The sequence below is a fragment of the Ursus maritimus genome, unplaced genomic scaffold (genome assembly GCF_017311325.1).
Source record: "Ursus maritimus isolate PB19 unplaced genomic scaffold, ASM1731132v1 scaffold_33, whole genome shotgun sequence".
Classification (NCBI taxonomy): domain Eukaryota; kingdom Metazoa; phylum Chordata; class Mammalia; order Carnivora; family Ursidae; genus Ursus; species Ursus maritimus.
The window spans coordinates 23,205,039-23,227,952 of record NW_024425897.1 but is presented as its reverse complement, the minus strand read 5'-3'; the positions used below and the strand labels follow the sequence as shown (position 1 = coordinate 23,227,952).

At 43.3% G+C, this 22,914-nt stretch overlaps 1 protein-coding gene across 4 annotated transcripts in view; it reads left to right on the top strand.

The window, feature by feature from the left end:
- CLIP1 (CAP-Gly domain containing linker protein 1) overlaps nucleotides 1–22,914 on the top strand; it is a 116,880-nt gene that overhangs the window by 72,714 nt on the left and 21,252 nt on the right. For 3 of the 4 annotated variants that reach the window (XM_040619983.1, XM_008688854.2, XM_008688849.2), the window contains 8 exons: nucleotides 356–413; nucleotides 926–1,009; nucleotides 1,884–2,040; nucleotides 3,419–3,584; nucleotides 3,681–3,896; nucleotides 9,580–9,696; nucleotides 11,766–11,872; nucleotides 16,703–16,823. In XM_040619983.1, the coding sequence (XP_040475917.1) occupies nucleotides 356–413; nucleotides 926–1,009; nucleotides 1,884–2,040; nucleotides 3,419–3,584; nucleotides 3,681–3,896; nucleotides 9,580–9,696; nucleotides 11,766–11,872; nucleotides 16,703–16,823 (1,026 nt within the window). Of the gene's footprint in view, nucleotides 1–355; nucleotides 414–925; nucleotides 1,010–1,883; nucleotides 2,041–3,418; nucleotides 3,585–3,680; nucleotides 3,897–6,148; nucleotides 8,417–9,579; nucleotides 9,697–11,765; nucleotides 11,873–16,702; nucleotides 16,824–22,914 lie in introns of all 4 variants that reach the window. The other variant, XM_040619984.1, reaches the window with a different exon arrangement.

Genomic DNA, 22,914 nt, shown 5'->3' with positions numbered 1-22,914 from the left:
AAACATTTCAGAATTCTGACCACTGTCTCGGGCAGATTTCTGAAGAGAAGTTCTGCTACTTGAGGGTGGCAACATGAAAAAAGGCATACGCACGTACCACACGTATACACAAGCACATATGTGTGCATGTTCACACACGTGTACAGATGTGCATGCATGCTCGGCAAGGACATAGGTGTAAACCTATTCTCCTGTGTCACACACACGCACAGTGTACATATGGTAGTACTCGGTGTCTGCACATTGTAAGTTTTAATGAAACAAAATCAGTCACAAAAAGTACATAGTGTTGTAGTTATAATTGATTGAAACTTTTTGTTTCTTCAATTTGAAATCTTTCTATTCTTAATTCTAGAAAGACAAGTTTGCTGATGCTTCGGAGGAGGCAGTCTCTGTTCAGAGAAGCATGCAAGGTATGTCTTCCTGAGTATGGCTTTAGAGAATGTCAGGTTCTCAAGCTGGAGCTGGCCTCTGGAGTACAGGGAATAGATGGACCTGTAGTCTGACGTCACGCTTCTGGAAGCTTCTGCAGCACACGGTAATGCCAGATTGCCCTGGCTTCCTGAAGCCTCAGACTCCCATTAACTTCTTTCTTCTTGTGACTTACAGCTTGTTCCATGTAAAAATTAAGTATACTTGGGAAAAGCATTATCTTAATCTTTAGTCATTGATAGCTGGAGATAGGAAAGAGAGGCCTAGAAAGGGATGCCTGGTGCCTGCCTAACCACAGATGCGAGGAGGCAAAAAGACATGCACGCTTGCTTCTCTAGGACCGTTATGCAGTGGTTTGTTGTGTAGTGGGACTTTTTAGTATTTCTGTCCCGTCACATCCCAAGCATGTGATTTGATTGGGTTGTAAGACTGCCAACCTCTAATGGCTTATTAAGTATGAAATATATTAAACTTTTAACTTTATCCTCAATAGAAACTGTAAATAAACTGCACCAAAAGGAGGAACAGTTTAACGCACTGTCTACTGAATTGGAGAAGTTGAGAGAAAATTTAACAGGTAAGATGTCTCTGTTTACTAAGCACTGAATATGATAAGTTTCCTAGGATTTGAGGTAACTGTAATATGTTACAATAACATCTATTCAGGGGTCACTTCTTCACTTGTTAGTGTGGTATAATGCGATAAGATACTTGCTTGAGGTCTGTAACCTCCACAAATCCTCTCTGCCCTGTTTTCAAACAAGTCAGAATCCACCACACATCACCACTCCTCCCTCAATTCAAGCCAATCATCATCTTTCACTTGAGCTGCTGTAACAGCGGGCCATCTGCTCGGCCTGCTTTTGCCATCTTCCCCTTCAGTCCGTTTGCAGCACAGCAGCCAGACCCATCCTCCCACTAAGTCGGGTCACATCACTTTTCTGCTCGAGATCACCCAGTGGCTCCCATCTGACTCAGAGTAAAAACTGAAGTCCTTACCTCTCTGATGGCTTCTCCTACTACCCTTTCCCTTGTTCATTCTACTCCAACCATATTTGCCTTGTTAGTAATACTTGCATGTCAAGCATTTCTGTGCCTCAGGGCCTTTGCCCTTGCTTTCCCTAAGTCCCTTCAGGTCATTACTTAAATGTCACCATTCAGAGAGGCCCTGCCTAAGATTTTAGCCTCCCCAACTCCTCCTTGGCTCCTTTCTCTGCTTGTATTTTTTCCCTCTTAGCAATTAACACTATTTTTATACTATTTGTGTTTATTTCTTAGCAATTAACACTATTTTTATACTATTTGTGTTTGTGTGTTTTTGATCTTGATTTTCATGAGGGCAGGGATTGCTATATGCAAATATTCCCAGAGCAAACCTTGGAATACAGGATGCAGAGAAACTTTTGTTGACTGTAACACTGCGGCGCTATTTTTTTTCTCTATATATTCAGATATGGAGGCAAAATGTAGAGAGAGAGCTGAAAGAGAAGAGCAGTTGATAAAGGCAAAGGAAAAGTTGGAAAACGACATTGCAGAAATAATGAAGATGTCCGGAGATAATTCTTCTCAGCTGACAAAAATGAATGATGAATTACGTCTGAAAGAAAGGTACGTGTGAGTGGTTATAAGGGCGCCTGATTTAGGTTCACCTCTGAAGTGTGGTCTAGGAGGGAGGGGGGCCAAAATTCAGGATTGTTCTGTTTTAAAGTTTCCTGTCACTCTTCCTTTGCCTTTATCCTTAAATCAGCTACGGAACCTTCTAAGTAATAAGTGTTGTAGACCCTTTGATGGCTTGTAAAGAAAAGGCAGTAGTTCACCAGGGGCAGGAACATCTTTCACAGGCAGCCTGTTTCAGTGTGATGAAGGGTAACCCATACTACAGGCTAACTAGGTATGTGCCCTGCACTCTGCAGACAGCTTTAGTAAAGTGTGCTTTCTGATTCTCCTAATGGTCCTGTGAGGTGAGTGTATTCTTGTTCCCATCTCGAAGAGAAAGGAAGTGAGGCTTCATGAGGTGAAGTGACTTGCCTGCGGTTTCAGGCCTGGGCAGGCCGGTCCCGGAGCCCTCGCTGCTCATCAGCACTGCCTTGTACTCCCTCCACGCTACCGCTTCGGTCATCTCCATCTCCCTTCCTGTCTTTATTCTGACTATTGTTGTTTTGATCTTTCTTTTCTTTTAATAGCTGCCAGATAAAAATCAAATGTCTTATTTCGTAAGGCAAAAACTTTTAGATGACATGTTAGGGCCGTGAGAACGATGGTTCTGAAAGTGTGACTAGTTGGCAGTCTGGTTTACATCCAGCCATGCACCCCCACAGTTCAGCGTCGGGGGGTGGGGTTGGCGCCTGGGCCTTGGTTGGCCACCTGTGGTCAGACTTGCTGTGGAGGGGGGGAGCTGCACAGGTGGTTGTGGCCTGGTGCCCCGGGGGGCTCCAGCTCTGCGGGTGTTGGACAGGTGTGCGACCCAGAGAGACCATCCAAGTTTCCCTTCCGTTCCTGGAGTCCTCTGATAGCCCATTCTCTAGGTTTGTGTCCCGCGTCTTCTGTACCTCTTGTTGAGCCACATTGGAATCTCGAAGCTAGATCTTCAAGTTGTCACTTGTCATTTTGTATCTTGTGTTCTCAAGGGCCACTAGAATGAGTTTTTGATAATCTTGTCTGCTAAAATTTTTGAAACTTACTAAATAATTCATTTCCTCATCTATGTTTACTTTTCATTCATTTTTGCTTACTGATCTATTGACGTAAAATAATAAACCTTCACAATTACAGTAGTCACTCTAAATAATGTATTTATAACTGTCTCAATTAGTAAAATTAGTCTTCAGGGCAAGTCAGGTCATTTTTTTGTTTATTTCAGATGTTATTAATTACTCATAACTTATAATCATTAATACAATTATGAATAGTAACTTTCTAAGTATAACTCTGGAATTTAAAGCATTCTTTCGAAAACTCTGACACCTTGTGTTGAACCTTGTTCTAGAAATGTAGAAGAATTACAGCTAAAACTTACAAAGGCTAATGAAAACGCGAGCTTTCTGCAGAAGAGTATTGGGGAGGTAACTCTCCAAGCAGAACAGAGCCGGCAGGAAGCAGCTAAAAAGCATGAGGAGGAAAAGGAAGAGCTGCTGAAGAAGCTGTTGGACCTGGTAAGGAGGGAATGTGTGAGACTTCAGTGCTCCGAGGCAGTTGAGGGCGGCGCAGCTACAGCTAGGTGACTTACTGCTTCCCTCGGATGTCTGCAGGAAAAGAAGATGGAAATGAGCCACAACCAGTGCCAGGATCTGAAGGCCAGGTTCGAGGAAGCCAGTTGTGAGACGAAGGCGAAGCATGAAGCCACGCTACAGAACCTGCAGAAGATGCTGTCGGACACGGAGGAGAGGCTGAAGGCTGCGCGGGAGGAGAACAGCGACTTGATGCAGGAGATGGCGGAACTGAAAAAGCAAGCCGACAAAGCCAAAGTATGTTCTGGGAGAGGATCCCGTTGCTGCGTGGCATCAAGGCTGCAGCGGGGCGTACAAAGCGGCAGCAGATGGGATGGGTTGCACCGACCTTTACAGATGCTAACCTCCCAGCGCATGGCAGGATGGCGAATTACATTTTCCTGGCTTCCAGTGCTTTCTGCCAGCTGCCGTTCCTTCTCAGGGGTGGCGGTGGCTACCGTACAGGTCTTTCCCCTGAGTGTACTGTGTAGCCATCACCCCCCTCCCCTGCGCTGCTGGCTTCCCAGCTGTCACAGAGAGTCTCGTGTTGCCTGAGTGCTCTCTGCCTGCTTGCAGGAGACTCTGTTGTGGCCTCTGATCTTGGCGGTTGCTGCCACCTTGCACTGGGGTTAGGCGAGACCTCTTGCACCCGAGCAACAGGCTGAGGCCAAGTGAAGCAAGTGAGCGCTGGAGAAGCAGGCCTCCTGTGGCGCACATTAGGAGTGGGGGCTCTAGAGAGGGCTTTTATTAGATATAGTCCCCAGAAGGCACTCGAAGCTCCCTGGCAGGGAAGCTGGAGGCAGGGGCTGTGAGGGAACATCCTGTTATTAAATAGAGTAGAATTTAATACATTGAATTTCATTTTATGGTGTCAGGATCATCTCTGCAACCTGGTATATTTTTTGACACTGGTAACTTAATGAAGTTCAACCGTCCTCCCAGTGTTTAACTTTTTCCTGCCACCATTGAACTTGCTCAAAGAAAAGTAAATACTTGTCTTTAATTATTTTTAATGTTTGTCTAGGAGTTCAGTGAAAAGGAAATGTAAAAGAGCATACGTGAGAATTGAAACAAATCCCACCTAAAACTCATTAATTAAATTGGACCATGACCTAACACGTGCCATGTGTGTATACACGCACCTTCTCTCCTCTCCGTGCCACCACCAAGGCTTCGTCCTCTCCCTGTAGAACATCTCCAGCTTTATGAGCCATTTAACACTGGATATAATTTCCAAATCTTTTGTCTTTGTGCTTCCCTTTATCTGCACAGACTCCACTTTTTTAGTGTTTCCCTTACAATGTGGCAGTCTGACCAAACCACAGCTTTCCAGTAATTTGTGTGAAGGGTCATTAATTTTGCTTGCTGGTGTTGTAAATTTTTTTTTAATTTTTAATTTTTTACAAGGGTCATTTGGTTAGGATTGTTCCCCTTCCAAAGTTGTCTCGATATCTGATTTCTGTGGATTTCATTGTTTGTCAACAATAGTGGCTCACAGACAAAATATTTTAAGAATCTGATGAAACCTTAAGATGTTCCCCCCCTCCCAGGGAAAATTCATATGCTCAACAAGCTTTTATAAAAGATGTCAGGAGGTTCACGGAGCCCACAAAGTTGCTGTGTTTCCTAATTGAAGAGCCAGTGATCCGTAAGCTCTGCTGCTCGAGGCACTAGCTGGCCACGTTAATTTGAGTTTGAATTTGTTAAATTTTAATAAATTACAAATTTAGCTCCTCAGTCGCACTCACTGCACTTCACGTGCTCACCAGCCACACACGTGATCAGCGCTACCATATTGTGCAGATAAAGAGCGCTCACACCACTGCGCAAGGTTCTGGACAGCGCTGGTATAGACAATGTGGTCAAGTCATTTTATAAACCAGTATATTTTTTTAAAGAACCCATTTATTTTAGTCACCAAAGCCTAGCAATTGGTCTGTACTTTTAATAAGTTCTATGTAATATTGGGATTAAATTGGTCAGGCCAGTGACTGTCCTTTAGAAAGTCTAGGTCTTGTAGTTAGTTTGAAAAGGAACAGCTTATTTTCCCTCACCCTTTCCCCCCTTTTTTTGGTTAAAATATACTCACTTTTTGTAGGTCTCTGGATTGTATTTTTTAAAATTCTTTTCTGAATTCTTCCTACAATAGAAATAATTGGGAAGTTGGCAGGGCAGGAAAGAACCTCATGCTCTGATGTCAAAGTCAGACTACTGTTTTTGCCTCATTAGATACCACTCAGGGGTGATTTTAAAAATGTTGCAAAGAAAAAATAAACCAGTAGGTAGACCAGCACTTTGCAAAGCTAAACCTGCTTTGTATTAATTATCCTTTTATGGGCTCTTTTCATCTGGTTTTCCCCCCTTATTATCCATATAGCTTCTGTGACATTTATTGTAAAAAAAATTTTTTTTTCAAACTTTTACGATTTAGGTTACATTAAGTTATTTGGGCTCTCATTTGCCTGCTTGATTTCATTCTGTTTCCATTCTTTCCACCTTTGTTTCTGTAGTCGCTAACTTATTTGTTAACATCAGCCAAAAAAGAGATTGAACTAATGTCAGAAGAGCTGAGGGGTCTGAAATCAGAGAAGCAGCTTCTTGCACAGGAGGGAAATGCTTTAAAGTTAGAAAAAGGTTCACTTTTATCAAAGCTGGTAGAGGTGGAGGCCAAAATAACTTTACTCCAGGAAGATCAACAGAAACTGTGGTCGGTAAATGAAACCCTTCATTTAGAAAAGGAGAAAGTCTTAGAAGAAAAGCAAGACGCCGAAAAGCTTTATCAGCAGGAACAGTTCCATAAGGAATCTTTGGCTGTTGAGAGAGAGCAATTACTACGAGAAATCAATACTGCGCAGGAAGAACTTCTGAAGATCAGCATGGAAAATGACTCTTTGCAGGCTTCCAGAGCAAGCTTGCAGGCACTCGTGGAACAGCTCCAGCTCAGCAAAGAATCTTTGATTGCTGAGTCTAAGAAGGATCAGGAAGAAAAAGATCACCTGGAGGATCATATCAAGAAGCTCGTTACTGAAAACCTTGCCTTGGCCAAAGATAAAGATGAAATTATTCAGAAGCTCCAGAGCTCTTATGAGGAGCTAGTCAAAGACCAGAAAACCTTGGTGCAGGAGATTGAAGATCTCACGACTGAGAAAAAGTCAGCTTTGGAGAAGCAGTCAGGTCTCGATAACATGTGCATAGCCTTAAAAGTGGAAAGAGAAAATCTTCTCCAAAGCAGCAAAGATCTGCAGTTTGAGAAGGACGTGCTTCTTCAAGATCAGGAAAAGCTGAGCGCCAGCCTGGAAGCCGCCCTTCAGATCAAGCAGCTGCTCAGCGTGGAAGCCAGTGGGCTCCGCACGCAGCTGGACGATGCCCAGCGGGCGCTGAGGAAGGCTGAGCTGGAGATGAGGCAACTTCAGGCTACCAACACCAGCCTCACCAAGCTCCTGGAAGAAATCAAGACCAGTCGGGAGATCACAGACTCCGAGTGCATCCAGCTTCTGCATGAAAAAGAAACCTTGGCCTCATCTGAGAGAAGACTCTTGGCTGAAAAAGAAGAACTTGTAAGCGAAAACAGGCTCATTGCTGAAAAACTGAAGAAATGCTCGGAAGAGGCCGCCTGTATCGAGATGAGCCTGAACGAGAAGCTCGCTTACCTAACTTCTGAGAAGGAGGTGGTATGTCAGAAAATTACTAAGCTGAAAAAGCAGCACGACAGTCTCTTGAAGGAAAAGTCTGTCCTGGAAATGCAAAATGGAGATTTGCTTGCAGAAAGAGAAAATTCCATGAAAACCATAGGAGACCTCAAAAGGAAATATGATCAAGAGTCTGCCAACAGAAGAATCATAGTGCACGAGAAGATGAAACTCCTCGGTAACCTTGACACTCTGAAGAAGGAGCTTCAGGAGAGGAAGAGGGAAAACCAAGAGCTGGCAGCCACCAAGCACGAGCTCTCTCTGATGCTGAAAGAGACCCAGAATGCCAGGAAGAGTCTAGAAAAAGAACACACGAGCACCCTGCAAGCAAAGGAGAGCCTGAATGCCGAACTTCAGGCGTGCTGTTCTGAAAAGAGCATCTTGCTGAGGGACGGGCTGAACCTGCAAGAAGAGTGTCAGAGACTAAACGAGGAGATCCACACGATGCAGCAGTCCTTCCTCTTGGAAAAAGAAGCCAGAGCACAGGAAAACGAGTCGTCCCTATATGAGAACAATAAACTTCACGGGAGGATGGCGCTCCTAGAGCAGGAGCTGGAAGAGTTAAGAGTGTGTTCTAAGCAGCTGCAGTCCGAAAATTTTGTGCTCGTCCAAGAGAAGACCAAGTCAGAGCAGAAGGTGGTAGAGATAATTAAAGAGAAGGAGCTCTTGAGTGCAGAAACGGCTCGGCTCGCTGCCAATATAGAGACTCTGAAGAGCGATTTCACCACCTTGTCCAAATCCAAGTTAGAGCTGCAGGAACTGCACAGCTACCTCACCAAGATCCTGGACGACCTCCGGCTGAAGCATGAGATGACGCTGGCCGATCGCGCGAAGGCGGTGCAGGACAACAAGAACCTCCTGGCTGAGAAGAGAGACATGATGCTGGCCAAGGAGGAGCTCCTGAAGGAGAAGGAAAAGCTGGCGGAAAGTTACTTCATCCTTCAGAAAGAGATTAGCCAGTTGGCCAAAACCAACAGCCATATCTCAGCCAACCTCCTAGAATCTCAAAATGAAAACCGTATTTTGAGGAAAGACAAGAGCAAGCTCACTCTTAAAATTAGAGAGCTCGAGACTCTTCAGTCATTTACGGTAAAATGGGAGGGTCAGGGACCAGGCCTGGACTACTAACCCTGTGCACTAACTTCCCAGTGGGCCCGGGTGGCTTGTCTTCGTGGCCATGTGAGGAAATGCACCCCACTTAAGCAGCTGCTCGTATGTCTCAAGCTGTTTGTTTTGAAGGGGCAATTCTTTACTAAATCTCTAATTGTAGTTGTCTCTCTCCATTGGAAAGAATTGTAAACTGTGAATAAAAAGGATACATTTTTTAATTTAAGGAGAAATTTTCTTGAAAAAGTCAACTGTGGCTCTTAAAGCATTTAAGCACAATAGTCAAATGGGCACATAGTGAAACATAGTATCTTCTGTTTGGCTTTTAACTGCCTGTGTCTGTCCTCGTGGAGCTGGAGCGCTGCAGTGAACTCTCCATGGCTGGTAGTAGGGAAAGCGTAATGCAGAACTCCCATCAGCTTTATTAGACCGCATGAAATTCTAAGCAAGTGCCTAAAAATATTTTAATTTCTTTTTTATGAAAAACATAAAAAATTTTATTTTTTATGATTATTTTGATATCTTACCAGCTAAGGATTTGTGTCCATATGCATATGATCTTTTTTATTCACAGCCACGTTTATATTCATTACCCACAACTTCTCTCCTAGACTTTTCCATTTAATGCTTCTCATTAAACACTTGAGCCTTATGTTAATAATTGCCCAAATAATTTTTATTTTTACTTGAGAAATTCCCAACCTAAGTGCCAAGTGATTTCAAAAGCCCCAAATCTGAAATAGCAAGAACAGTATTTCAAACATACAGCAAGAAATATGATGAAGGGAAAATCCAGCTACGTAAGGGTGTTACTGTTCATTATCACTGAACGTTTCACTCAAACATAGGTCAGATGAGCGTGACTGTCAGGGTAACTTTGGAGTTTGGAAGATGTAGGTTTGGAAGGGTCTGAAAATACGCACATTGCATACTGCAGTTGGCTTATTTGAAGAATGGCATGAAAAGGGTCCGTAACTTTGTTCCCCTTTCATGGCTCGGTCTGTTTGTCTCGGCATTGGATTGGTGACTAGTCCTTACCCTTAACCACACAGACAGTGAGGGCTGCCTGAGCAGCACAGCCTGAGTGTCCCTGACGGGCTTGCTGAGGGCCGTCCTCATTTCTCACGCTGCTTTCTTGTGTTCAGGCTGCTCAAACGGCAGAAGACGCCATGCAGATAATGGAGCAGATGACCAAAGAGAAGAGCGAAACTCTGGCCTCCTTGGAGGATACCAAGCAAACAAATGAAAAACTACAGAATGAAGTAATCAGATTTAAATGGCTTTTTGTACAAAGGACAGCTTACCGACTTCATGGAATGTTTGATCACTAACTCAGGATTGTTTATTTTTTGAAGTGTGGCCTCATACAGGTTTGATCTATGTTAGTGGAGTCGCATGTACACCAGAACCACGATAATATTAAATAAAGTGTATGACTTCATTACTCATTTAGTAGGGTCAACCTTTAAAAAAAAAAAAATGAGGGGAAAACCCCGATAGCATGGCTTTCTATGGTAACTTCACTGATGGAACTGATGAGAGAGGTACTCGTAACACTCTCTCGTTTTTGTATCTTTGATCTGAAATCACACACATTTTTTTCCTCAACTGTCCCAGCTCGAGCCACCAAATTCTACTCCTCAGCCCTGAGTTTGACACAGGCCTTTTCTTGGCCTCATTCAGTCCTGGTTCCCTTTTGTGTCCTTTCCAAACAGCCACTTCTGGGTCTCAAACAGACTTGTGGCATCGAGATCACTTCGATTCTGCCCAAAGTAGCATATTTCTCATTCTTCCTGGACCCATTTTTGATCCCTCTCCTCCCCACTCCCAGCTCATACCAATTCTTTCTTTCTTTGGGAAGCAGTTACCTCTGAATCCTAAGCAGACTGATTCGCCAAAGTAGTTATGTGAAGTTCTGTAGAACTTCAAAAGCTTTTAAAAGGGATAGATGAGACGTTAAGGAATTAAAGCAAGGGAGGGGCATTGAGTAACTGCTTTGTAGAGGCTAGGCCTTCTCATTATGGAAGGTCAAAGATGGAAATCTGTGAAGACATGCACATTTTGAGATAATTATAGGGCGACTAAAACCGGACATAGAAGGGGGTACATTTACAGAACTGATAGTCCTAAGAGAAGAGGAAAAAGCGTTTTAAAAAATCAGATGATTAATCACAGAAGCTAAAATAGAAGATTTTAGGGAATATAATTTTTGAGGGTAGAATCAGGGAGAATTGTGTGCTATGTTCATGACATAGCCCTTGGTGTCCTTGTTATTTAACCAGATGCAAGACTGGAAGAATCATTTTTTTGGACCCATTGTGATACTTGTTTTTTGTCTTTGTTTTTGTTGTTGTTGTTGTTGTTCTGTGAATCTGGAATTCCAGATTCCTCTATTAAGTGTAGAGGGCGTTAAAAGGAATGTTGTGGTGGTAAAACCTTCACACTGTCTAGGACTCCTGACTGGTGGCATGTGATGTGGCAAAGGTGTCTCTGACTGTAGGAGATGACTTCCCAAGTCCCAGGAAGCCGCCGTGGTGCCAGGGGCATACCCTGGGCAGTGGACGGCACCAAGCGAGCTCCCCATCCTTGGTCGGGACTCCGCACCTAGAACTCCAGTCACCTGCCTGGTTGGTCACATCCCCACTCATTCCAGTAACATGTCTGGCGTTCCCACCAGGGCCAGGCCCTAAACTGGCTGCATCCCCCGTGAGAGGTGATGGGGCTGAACGAATGTGAGTGCTTTCCAGCCTCACTCGCCTGGCTTTTTCCTTTTCAGATCAAAGTTAAGATGGATAATCAGATGTACTCCCACCTACAGATTTGATTCAGAAAATTTTTGTAGTCAGGCCTCCTTACGTTTGGTACTAAGGTTGACAAATACATCCGAAATTACTAATCTGTGGGGAAGGAAAGGGGTTTTTGTTTTTATTACAAAGCATAATCCTTGCTGATGTCATTCATGCCTTTGCAATTCCTTTCTTTCTTCTTTTTTTTTTTTTAAGAGGGGTCATACTTGAATAGCAAGTTCCATGGTAAATATTGCGAATTGTACGCAAAATGAAAGCAAACTTTTGTTGTAATTCATGTAGCAATTTAGTTTGACATTTTGGCCAGGTATACAGGGAATGTCTGACTAAACATAAGGGGGAGGCTTGCAGTTTATAATAGACCTGGTCATTTGTCATCTCGTCACCCAGTGACTTTTTTTTTTTTGCAAGTGACTAATGTCATCTATCTTTTTAGTGCACATTTGCATGAATAATTTGTCTATCCAGTCATGTCATTGGAAAATGAAATAATTTCATCAAGTCTTTTTTTCTTGGTCTTTAAGTTGGATACACTTAAAGAAAACAACTTGAAAAATGTGGAAGAGCTGAACAAATCAAAAGAACTTCTGACGGTAGAGAACCAAAAAATGGAAGAGTTCAGGAAAGAAATGTAAGTTCATCTCCTTTGAGAGAAACCGGGGGACTTAATATCACGAAAGTGAAAACAAGACTAATTATTTAGAAAATAACTTGACAAGAACTTAAAAAATAATTGCCCCCTTTCTGCCCCCCCCCCAAATGTTGTAGCGCACCTGAGAAGTAACCCCTGTAACCATTTAGCTGGAAGGCAGTTATGTCGCGGTAGCTGGGTTAAAGAATCAAAGTGAACGTCTGCTGGTACGTTAGGGCGTTTGGGATTCGAATACGAATTTATGAGGAAAATACAAGAGGATCAGAGTTTTTTTTTTAAAAGCGGTGTGCTTTAAAGGGTCTGAAACGTCAGACCCTTAATTAATAAAGCTCTCAAAACCCTTTCTGTAGGGAGAAAAAAAAACATGTCACTTTCAAGAGTATCGGTAGTCTTGATTTTAAGAGTAATCAAACCTTCTGGCATGGAAATCAGATGAGAAAATTCTGGGAGAACCTTTCTAATCAAGGTTTATCCGTCAGTCTGCTACCTCGATTTCAGGCAGACAGGTCGACCATGTTTCCTTTGCCAGCCCCGCCTCCGAATCCTTGCCTTTCAAGTCCGATCATCATAATTATTGGTGTTTATCTGGCATTCGAAATGGTAGTTTTGGTGTTGATTTCATTTTGCTCTTCTGTTCTGAGAGCTACACCACGCCAACTGTGTAAACCTAAAAATTTAAAGCCCGTTAGTGTGGTGAACGTTTACGTGTGTCCTCCATGCGGGGCAGGCTACGAAGACAGATCTGTACGGCCGCTGCCCTTCCAGGCCTTATATTACTAACTTCCAGTTCTGACCAAACAGACGTGAGAGTGTCAGACGGAAGCATCAGCTCCAAGTCTCCGTCCTCAAGGTGATTTGTTGATCAAGCTCAACTAAACCTAGGACATGTCGGGTTCTTCTGAGATTTCGTAAAATCCCCCGAGAAAGAATCTCCTGAGTCGGGGTGCACGATTGATCCCTCCCTCAGTCTTTGTTTTTTTTGTTCTTTATTGAAATTCCAGTAGGCTCACGTACAGTGTAACGTTAGTTTCGGTGCACAGCGTAGTGATTCGGCACTTCCAGACCTCAGTCTTCGTTCTAGTGATACTTCTCCAGACGATGTTTAGACACTTCCCACCGGTTCCATTCACGCTTGTGCTCACGGCCATCTCGAAGAGCTTGCGTTTCTTGGCCTTCCGAGGCCATCTCACCCAGACAGATAAAGGTCGCTGTGACAGGAAACAAAGCCGGCATCAGCTCTGAGAGGGTGGCCGCGGGTCCGGTGCGGGGCTTTCCCCCGTGACACACAAGTAGTTAGGCTGACCTGGAGTGTTTGGAGCCCTGTTGACTTCGGTTCATTTGTGTCACACAGGCAGCTGGAGAGGGAGGATCTGAGCAGCAGAAGATTGTCTAGTCAGCCTCCCACTGCCATAATCCCACCTCTGAGCTCTCTGGGCCGTACTAGGTAATGGAGGGGCAGAGCCAGTGTGGACCTAGCCGAGAGAGCGCTTGGGACTTCGGTAAAACCCCACTGTCCTTCGACTGAGACTTAGGAGTCTCACAACGGCCATTGCATCGGTCTAGCATTTGAGTGTTCAACGTCCTCACTAAATCTCTGTGTCGTGTCACCCACCCCCAGTTAATATGGGGTGGTTTTACCTCTGTTAAGAGATAAATTTTCTGCTCTTCTTTAAACGATTCCACTGAATAATAAAAGCCTAGCCTCCTGGCTGTGGGCACAAAGGATCATGAGCAAAGGACTGTGGCCCCTGGTGCTGCCTCTCTAACCCTGGCCTGTCCTCCTCCCTGGAGCCATTGTCCCCAGATCTCTGACCGCCGAGGGGAGTAGTTTGGGTGAGGAGGAACCAGGACCACAGGGCAGACAGCCTATGCTGCTTCTGCCTCTCCAGCTTTTCTCTGGCCCACCAGGCCGGAGGAAATCGCATCTTCTGCTGGTGACCTGGCACGCTGTGGCCAGGGTTCCTTAGCAGGAGAGGGGAGCAGTGGGAGACACCAGTGACAGGCTTCAGAAGCTGGTAGAGGGAGTAGGTTGGAAGAGCCCCTGCGCCCAGTGACTCATTGTTCTCTGCCGTAGACTTGGCCACATTTCAAGGACCATCTAAAATAAACGTACTATGTAATGGTAACGGTGCTTCTCAAAAAAAAAGGGGGGGGCAGTCATTTTACCACTCCTTAGTTCCTCAGTACTCAAAGCTAGAGAATGAGCAGCTGGTTATTTCTCTGTGGTTCAGCATGTATATATCTGGGGCGCTTTATGTCCTTTAGAACTTTCCTGGTGTCTCCCCTCACCTGATAGGACTTCGATTCCTGGAGGAAAATGAGCCCAGTGTAGACATTGGAGTTCTAATTGGAACTACCTCCTATGGAATATTGCCCTTGGTGCTGGCAACTCAGCACTTGTAGCTGAGTCTTCCTTGTATGCTCTTTATTAGGCTGGTTTTAGGAAAACTCTTGGTTTGGTTTGGGTTAGCCAGATCCTATTTTCAGGTGGAGAGAGAAGATGTTTTCTCTCTGATGTATAATTTTGAATCTTAGGAAGAATGATATAAGCAGTTTAATTGTCTTTAATTACTCACTGGCGCAGTAATAAATCTAGAATAGATTTAGTGTGGCAATTGATTTATAATAGACTTGTAAGTAGAATGTTTGCAAGTCCATGTGAAAAATATGTATTTGCCTCTCAGTTTTAAAACTGGAATAGTCTTCTGTCATGTAGAAAGAAAAGTAGCTTTAAAAATTGTTAGAAATACTTGTAGGTATTTTCAGAATTATCCCCTGGAGTATTTCCGGAAATTGGGCTATGAGAGCCTCCTTCCTGTATGAAATGCATGTACCCGCTACACTCTAAAGAAAAATGGAAAGGTGTTTCTATATTTGAATCACAGCTGAGGTCCATCGCCAGTTTTAACTCCAGTTCTCTTGCTTCTACAACTTACTGGCTTTATGATTTGGGGAAAATCTCTTGCTTCCCTGGGCTTCAGCTTTCTCTTCTTTAAAATATAGATAATATTAGCCTCATTGGGCTTTGAGGATTGATTGAGAAAATGTTCATGAAAGCATTTTATAGATTTTACATTGAACAAATAATGCTTTCATAGATCAGTACTTTAGAACATTTTGAAATTTCTTTGACTCCTTATTTTAATTTTCTTTACCATGGGCTCTTAATAGAAACCAAGGATTTAAAAAGCCATTAAGGGGCACCTGGGGGGCTCAGTTGGTTAGGTATCCAACTTTTGATCTCAGCTTAGGTCTAGATTTCAGGGTCCTGAGTTGGGCTCCATGCTGGGTGTGGAGCCTAAATAATAATAATAATAATAATAATAATAATAATAATAATAATAATAATAAAGCTATTAAAAGATGAAAATCTTTAAGAGACAGAGAGCAGGATCACAGACTTACCACTGACAGGCCATCCAGTTGCTGAGTCCAAATAGCTCCTGAGGAAGGCAGTGACACCTAGGAATAAAAGGTTTGACTTAGGATGGTTTCATCCTAAGTAAAATCTTCAGATTTGTCAAGAATTGATGAACTTTGGTTAGAAGGTGAACTTTTGTTACTGTGTGTATGTGTGTGTGTTTGTATTGATCCATAATTAAAACCAATCCTCCTAGCTTTTGAATGACCTGAGGCCAAAATCTCCTCTGTTTTTCCTCACTTGCTAAGTAGACATCTCTGTAAAACACCTAATTTAACGTGCTAGGAGAATTTTTGTGTGGATTTATGCCCCTAAATCTTATCCCAGTAGGCATATTATAGTTGGATGGAGAATTAAAACTCAAAAAAGACAGAAGATGCCAGGCATTGCCACCCATTAGACAATTGAAGTTAAAAATAGATGTGTTCCTGCATCAGCAGATGGATTCATACCCAGAGGACTTGATTCAGGACTCAGCCACGTATGACAGTTCCCTAAATGGAGTGTAGCCAGTACAGACTTTAAATTCATAGTGGCATCAAAACCTTCTATGACAGAAAACTAAAATCCAGTGATTAAACAAAATATTTTCAATATCCATGTGTAAAGGATAATTATTTGAGATGTATATTTTGGATAATTTTAATATCGGGAAGATGTTTAACAAATATACCTACCCTGTTCACATTTTATATGCTGATATTTGTGATACAGGTTAGCAGGCTATATTTTTATTCGCTTCTTTTAATTACAGATTAACATTGTGGAAAGAATACAGTCCGAATGAAATACCTGTTATGTAATTGGAAAACCACATTTCCTTTGGGCATTTCACCTGGAGAGATGTCCTAAAAATATACTCAGATTCACACCAGCACTTGACTCTGACCGATACTGGCAAATGGGACCATTAGATTTTTATTTCTGCCAGAAAAAAAAGAGATTACAGATCTGTGCAGTCAGAACAGTGTACCTTGGCAGCAAAGTAAATCACTTTATCAACATAGTGGGTTTTAGCATAATTTTCTAATGGAAATAGTCCTGAAGACAAGAGAACTGACCATTTCGCTTATCATTTATTTTATAGTAACATTGCTTTTTGTACGGGGAGTGTTTAGATGGAAGTGGGCGAGTGTGGGTGGAGAGAGGGTGGATAGTGTTTTTTAGGTTTAAAAAAAATGTAATAATTGTGGGCGGCAGTCCTTCTCCTGAGAGGTTAAAGCCATTTAGCCTCTCCTGCACGTAGATACCGCTGCCTCCTGTTATTATAGATCCTATCAGGCACGTGACCCAGATATATTTTCCTCAGTGCTGTGAAGCCGGTCGTCTCCCACAGTTTCCTTGCCTGTCTTGTTTCTATGGTAACCCTGCACTCACTGTCCTTGCAGAGAAACCCTCAAGCAGGCAGCAGCTCAGAAGTCCCAGCAGCTTTCGGCATTGCAAGAAGAGAACGTGAAACTTGCTGAGGAGCTGGGGAGAAGCAGGGACGAAGTCACGGGTCATCAGAAGGTTAGTGGGCCCGGGGGCGGCGGGAGGGGGCATGCCTAGCTCTGCCATGCTCCCGCCTGCTGCTGTTGGCAGGGCACTTGGAGGCCCCTCGATGTGGCTGGTTCGTTCCAAATGGGATTTCAAGTTGCCTGTGTGATGTGTCTCCTTGCCTTCAAGTGTGCTGCTATAGGACTTAGGGTAGGAGTTGACAGATTCTTTAAAAAAAAAAACAAAAACCAAAAACCAAAAAAAACCCAGTAGCAACATGGGAAACTTGTGAGCAAGTAAAAAATAAGACCTTCATTAGACAAGCTCATAGCAATGCATTTAAATGGAAAGGAACAATATCCTCTCCCTACTATTGCCTGGATTTCAAGATTACTTTGCTCTTAAGGCTCTTTTTTTTCTTTCATCAGAATTGGTTTGAAGGAGGCAAATTCCCAAGATAAGGATTTGGTGTGGGGGTTGGCAGCTGTTTTTAAATAGAACTCTGCTTTTCTTTAAAAAAAATTTTTTTTAAAGCATTTCCTAATAGAACCGTGTGTGTGTGTGTGTGCACTTACGTGCATTGATATGTGGTATGTGTTATCCCCGGAATGGGCTAGAAGCTCGCCACAACCCACTGGCTTCCGTATTTAAATCACAAAGATTTCTGATAAGTTTATTAAGCATTGAAACAAAACTGATTTTAAAGAATGCCATATCCTGCTTTTTATTCTTGAGTAGTTGAATCCAAGTGCTAGATTGTTAGTCACATATGGCCTCAGAAGAATCTTAAAGTGAGATTTATAAGAGAATTTTACTGTGTGGTCATTAATTCCTGCTTTATACTTCAAGAGAATTTTTTCCCCCAGCATACTTTGCAAAGATTAATTCTCACTTAAGATGGAGTAATTTGGGGTAATTATATTGAGTACCCATTGACATGGTGCAGTTTGTGGTGAAAGCACTTTTTGAAGAGTTGATTTCAGACTTTAAAGTCTTTATTATAGCTTTCCACAATATTCTTCATGAAAAAAATGCCACATCTCTCCAGACTCCAGGATGGCAATGATGCTTTTGGTGATACTAGCTCACATTTACTGGCTCTTGCTATGTGACAAGCACAAATAAATGATAGCTATCATCTCACTTGATCTTTACAATAATTCTGGAAGATGGCTCTGTCCTTATTTCTACTTGTAAAAGAGGAAACAGGAACATGAAGATAGTATTTTGCTCACCCTCATTCAGGTAATAGTGTCAAGAAATGTTTGCCGTCTTCCAATTTGGGTTCAGGAAAAGTTGACTTAAATAGGGCCACTGCCCTCTCCTTTGGTCCGTTGTGTGAGAAACTGGAGTTCATGAAAAATAGAAGCCCTTTGGCCAGATGAGGTCCTTTTTTTCCTGGCACAAACTAGAGCATCTAAAACATTGGGTAGCTCTCTTGGCGTGTCTGTAAGTTCTTGCAGGAGAAGGATCTCTGGGAGGGGCATCTCGCTCGACCTCCTGGAACATCTCTGATAGAACAGATTCCGTGCATGGGAGGAACTCAGAGAGGTCATCCCTTCCTCTCATGTTGTGACCTTGACTGGACTACTGATTACATTTCTTGCCTCTGTCACTCAGAACCGGAAAGCAGTGGAAGGAGGCATCATGCTTCCTTGGGCAGAGCTTTGCAGGCCTCCCTCCCTCCCGTGCTCTTCCCTTTTTCGTGTTGGCATTTGAATCGCCTTCCTTTTGAAAAGGTTTTGTCACTAAAAATTTGAAAGTCTGTGACTTTGAAGGGTGTTACGGAACAGCGTATGCAAGGACCAACTAAGAAAAGTGACTTCACTTTAAAGGACAGGTTGTTAGGCCCTTCGTAGTTCTGTGTTTTACTCAGAAGAGAAATAAATGGGCATGAACTAATAGGCTTCAATGGTAGAGGTTGTTAACAATGATATTGATTACCAAGGAGGATTATGGGTGATTCTGTCCTTGAAATAAATAAATACAAATGTAAATATATTTATATACATACACACACACCTATATATACAGTGTCTGTGTTTTTTATTTCAAAAAAATGGAGAGGATCACCCATCTAAAATAATTTAGGAGCAGCCTTAGTCTACAGAAGACTGATTAATTCACTGGCTCTGTTACTCTTACTGTATAATCTCCAGGAATCTAGAGTGCTGCTTACTTCCGTAAAATTACAGATTTCACTTTATTACTTACTGTAGTCAAGCCAAGTTATTGATCAACTATGTTTAGAAATATACTATAGAGCCACGATGTTTGGCAGAACCCTGCTTTCAGAAAAAAGAAAGAGTTCTAATTGTATTACTACAGGAACATTGCATTCTAAACTTAAGACAGTGGACAGGAGGCCGACAGCCATGGGTTAAATATTGACCCAGGACCTGAGTTCTATCCGGGTTCCTTTATTTAGCAGCATCGTAATTCACTGAACATTTATTGAGCTGATGGCTTTGTCTGTTTCACAGTCATCATAACGTACCTCTGAGATAGGAAAGTTATTTTGTAGACAAGCTGAGGCTCGGAAGTGGACCAGTTTGCTAAGAACACACACCTAGGCAGTGAAGCCGAGACCTGCACTCACGTCAGACTAACTCGGGGGCCTGTTGCCTGCTTCTGTCCTATGCGGAGACTAAAACTGACTTCTACTTACTTCATAATTATTGTTATGGGTAAAAAAGAAAGAAAGAAAAACTTGTGAGCTAGGAATGTGGTGGGGGGGGGTCAAGCAATGCTGTAGAAATGCACTCTCAATTTATTGTTTTTTCCTTTTTTGCCTCTTTTTTTTTTTTTTTTGCTTAGAAAGCCCAAGACATCCCAGAATCTGTCCCGCGTCTTCAGCATCTCACTGGGATTACTTCCTTTGTGATGAGGGCTGTTCGATTTCCTGTTTGTCAGTTGAATGTGAGGTCATTTATCAAAACAAAAGAATCCGTGCTTCCCTGAGACAGTGATTTTGTAGAATCTACTCTCTCTTTATCAATTTAAAAAGATGGAGGATATTCTGAGGTTAGGAGGGCTGATAATGAGCAGGACTGGCTGGTCAAAGTTGGGGAGTGATGTTAGTTTGCACTTTTTGATAGGACTTCTCATTTGACGTGATCGACTAGTGGGCATCGTGCGACCCTGTGAAGAAGTATTGTATCGTGGAGCTGGAAGGACTCCTCTGTTTGTTCCTAGTCCCCTGGAACAGAGCTGGCAAAGCCAGAAACAGAACCCGTGTGTGTGCATTCTTTTTTATCTGCTCTCCCTATCAGACATTCTCCTTTCCAGAGGAAATTGTGGAAGTTGCCTTTCCCAAGTGGGGTACTTATTTGGGAGGGGGCAAAAATCAGGATCATTGGGATTGTGAGAGGCTTGATGTATCTGGCATCAACAGTGGCAGAAATCCTTATGGACTGTCACAGAGTGCCCTGTCTTTGAAAAAGGAACATATTAGGGGCACCTGGGTGGCACAGCGGTTAAGCGTCTGCCTTCGGCTCAGGGCGTGATCCCAGCGTTCTGGGATCGAGCCCCACATCAGGCTCCTCCACTATGAGCCTGCTCATTCCCCCTGCTTGTGTTCCCTCTCTCACTGGCTGTCTCTATCTCTGTCGAATAAATAAATAAAATCTTTAAAAAAAAAAAAAAAGGAACATATTAGATTGAACCGTATGAAATTGCTTGTTTTGCAGTTTCATATTGTTCAGGCTCATGGTTAACATAACTCACCTCTTCTTGGTAACTGACGATTATGAAGGTTGTCATAATTAATTATATAATTGCTGCTGACTGTTGGCTTTCACCTTCACTTTCTTGCCTGATGGCCTGACTGGTTTCATGCTGCTTCAGGGTATGTGTGTGTGTGTGTGTGTGTGTGTGTGTGTGTGTGTGTGTATAAATACGTGTAACAAACTTTACTGTTTTAGCCATTTTACAGTGTATAATTCAGTGGCATTTGGTACGTTCACCATGCGGTGCGGTCATCACCTCTGTCTAGTTCCAGAACATTTTCATCACCCCAAAAGGAGACCCCCTCCCCATTGAAGCAGTCACTTCCCATCACTCCCTCCTCCTGACCCTGGCAACCACTGATCTATTTTTTATCTCTATGGATTTGCCCATTCTGGATGTTTTGTATCAGTGGACTCATAAAGCACGTGATCACTGTGGCTGGCTTCTTTCACTCCGCGTCCTCTTTTCAGGGTCATCGTGCTGTAGCAGGTGTCGGGGCTGAATGGTGTCTGTGGATGCAGGTGCCACATTTTGTTCATGCATCTGCTTTGGGTGTTTGAGGTCTCCTTTCTCCATTCAGACTGTCACTGTCCCTCCTGCAGTCTGTCTGCGTCCCCTGCTGGTGGCCGCAAAGTCCAGTTGCCACTTTGGATCCTCTGTGGGTTGGGAAATCCTTCTCATTCTCTTAAAAGCGGTCCTTTTTTTTTTTTTTTTAGATTGATTTAAGAGGGCACGTGGGTGTGGCGGGAGGAGGGGCAGAGGAAGAGGGAGAGAGAGAATCTCAGGCAGACTCCCCGCCAAGCGCAGAGCCCCACATGGGGCTCCGTCTCACAACCCTGAGATCACGACCTGAGTTAAAACCAAGAGTCGGTCACTCAACTGTGCCACCAGGGGCCCCTTAAAAGTGGTTCTAAATCTTGCCCTACTATTCACACTTAGAGCCCGATCTTCTTTTCTTTACTTCCAAACTTTTAAAAGGAGTAATATTTTCTGCCTTTAATTTCACCCCCCATTTTCGTCCCAATGCCTTGCAGTCAGTCTGCGTCTCGTCACGGCCAGCGCGCTAGTGAAATGACTGTTGCTTGACTCATCACTTACCTAGTGATTGCGCAAGTGCGTGGCTTCCTTTCTGTCCTCTGTGAGCATTTGGCGCCACCGCCTACATTCTTGACTTTCCTCTTTTGACACCTTCCACGCTGTTGGCTCCTGTTTCTCCTGCCACACCTGGTCAGCTGCCGTTCAAATGTCCACTTGGACAGCTCTTTGCCCCCCCCCTCCCCGGCCCCACGTGGGGAACGTCTCCTCCAGCCTCAGGGCTCGCTGCTTCCCACTCGGTGTTCAGGTAGCAGTCTCCAGTTTTCTGTCACACGCACAACGCTGTGTTGTGGCTGTTTCTGATGCTTCTCCCCACACAGGCTGTGAGATGGTGGGATTCAGTGCATGGTATGTAGGTTCGAATGAATGAGTGAGTGATTAAATGCATACCTCGTTTTTAGCCAGGCCCTCAGAATGCAGAAACCTTGACTACTCATTCTAATTTTTTATGTGCTTTCAGTTACTTGCAGTGTCATAGCTTTGTCATAGAGAGCTGTGGTTGCCAGAAGCCTGATCACCACATGCGCGGGGCACGTGCCTTCCGTGGATAGTGGAAGCATACAGTGCAAAATGAGGCAGGGTCATGTAATTTCAAGATTAATGGAAATGATACAGAGCATTACTTCATGTCATGGAGAATACTAAAAATAATCATAATAATGTGAGTTCTTCTATAGAAATAGTTACCTGAAGTAGTTACCTTTGAAATGTCTGATACATCATTTCCAAACCTCCCATGTATTCCCCCTTGTAAGGATTGCAGATACCCTGAGCTGTCACTATGGGAACAGTGTTGATTTCTCCCCCCCATCCCTCTTGCCATTATTTGCAAAATTAGGTTACAGTTTGTTTGTAGAAACTGGACAGGGATTAGATCTCACTAACTGTACTTTATCAAGACTTCTTTCTGACAGAGGCTACAGCAAATGCAGGCTACAAAAAATTGGGGTTACCATCTAGATTGATTTATGAATAATTGCCTGCAATTATTAAGCCTGGATTAAATAAGCCTGGATTCGCAGATGTGAATGTTTAGAAAGGGAACACTATTTTTAAGTAAACTCCACTACCCAGCATGGGGATCTAACTCATGGCCCCAAGATCAAGAGTCGCATGTTCTACCAACTGAGCCCTCCAGGTGCCCCAAGGCAACACTGTGTTTAGCTTGTCATAGTTTATTTTGGAAAACAGTGTGTACATTAGCCATTGTAATTTTAATCTGGGCTTGGAGACGTCTGGGTAAGTAGGGCTTAGTGAAACTGATCATAGACTCTTTCTCTCTCAATACCTAATGAAGTGA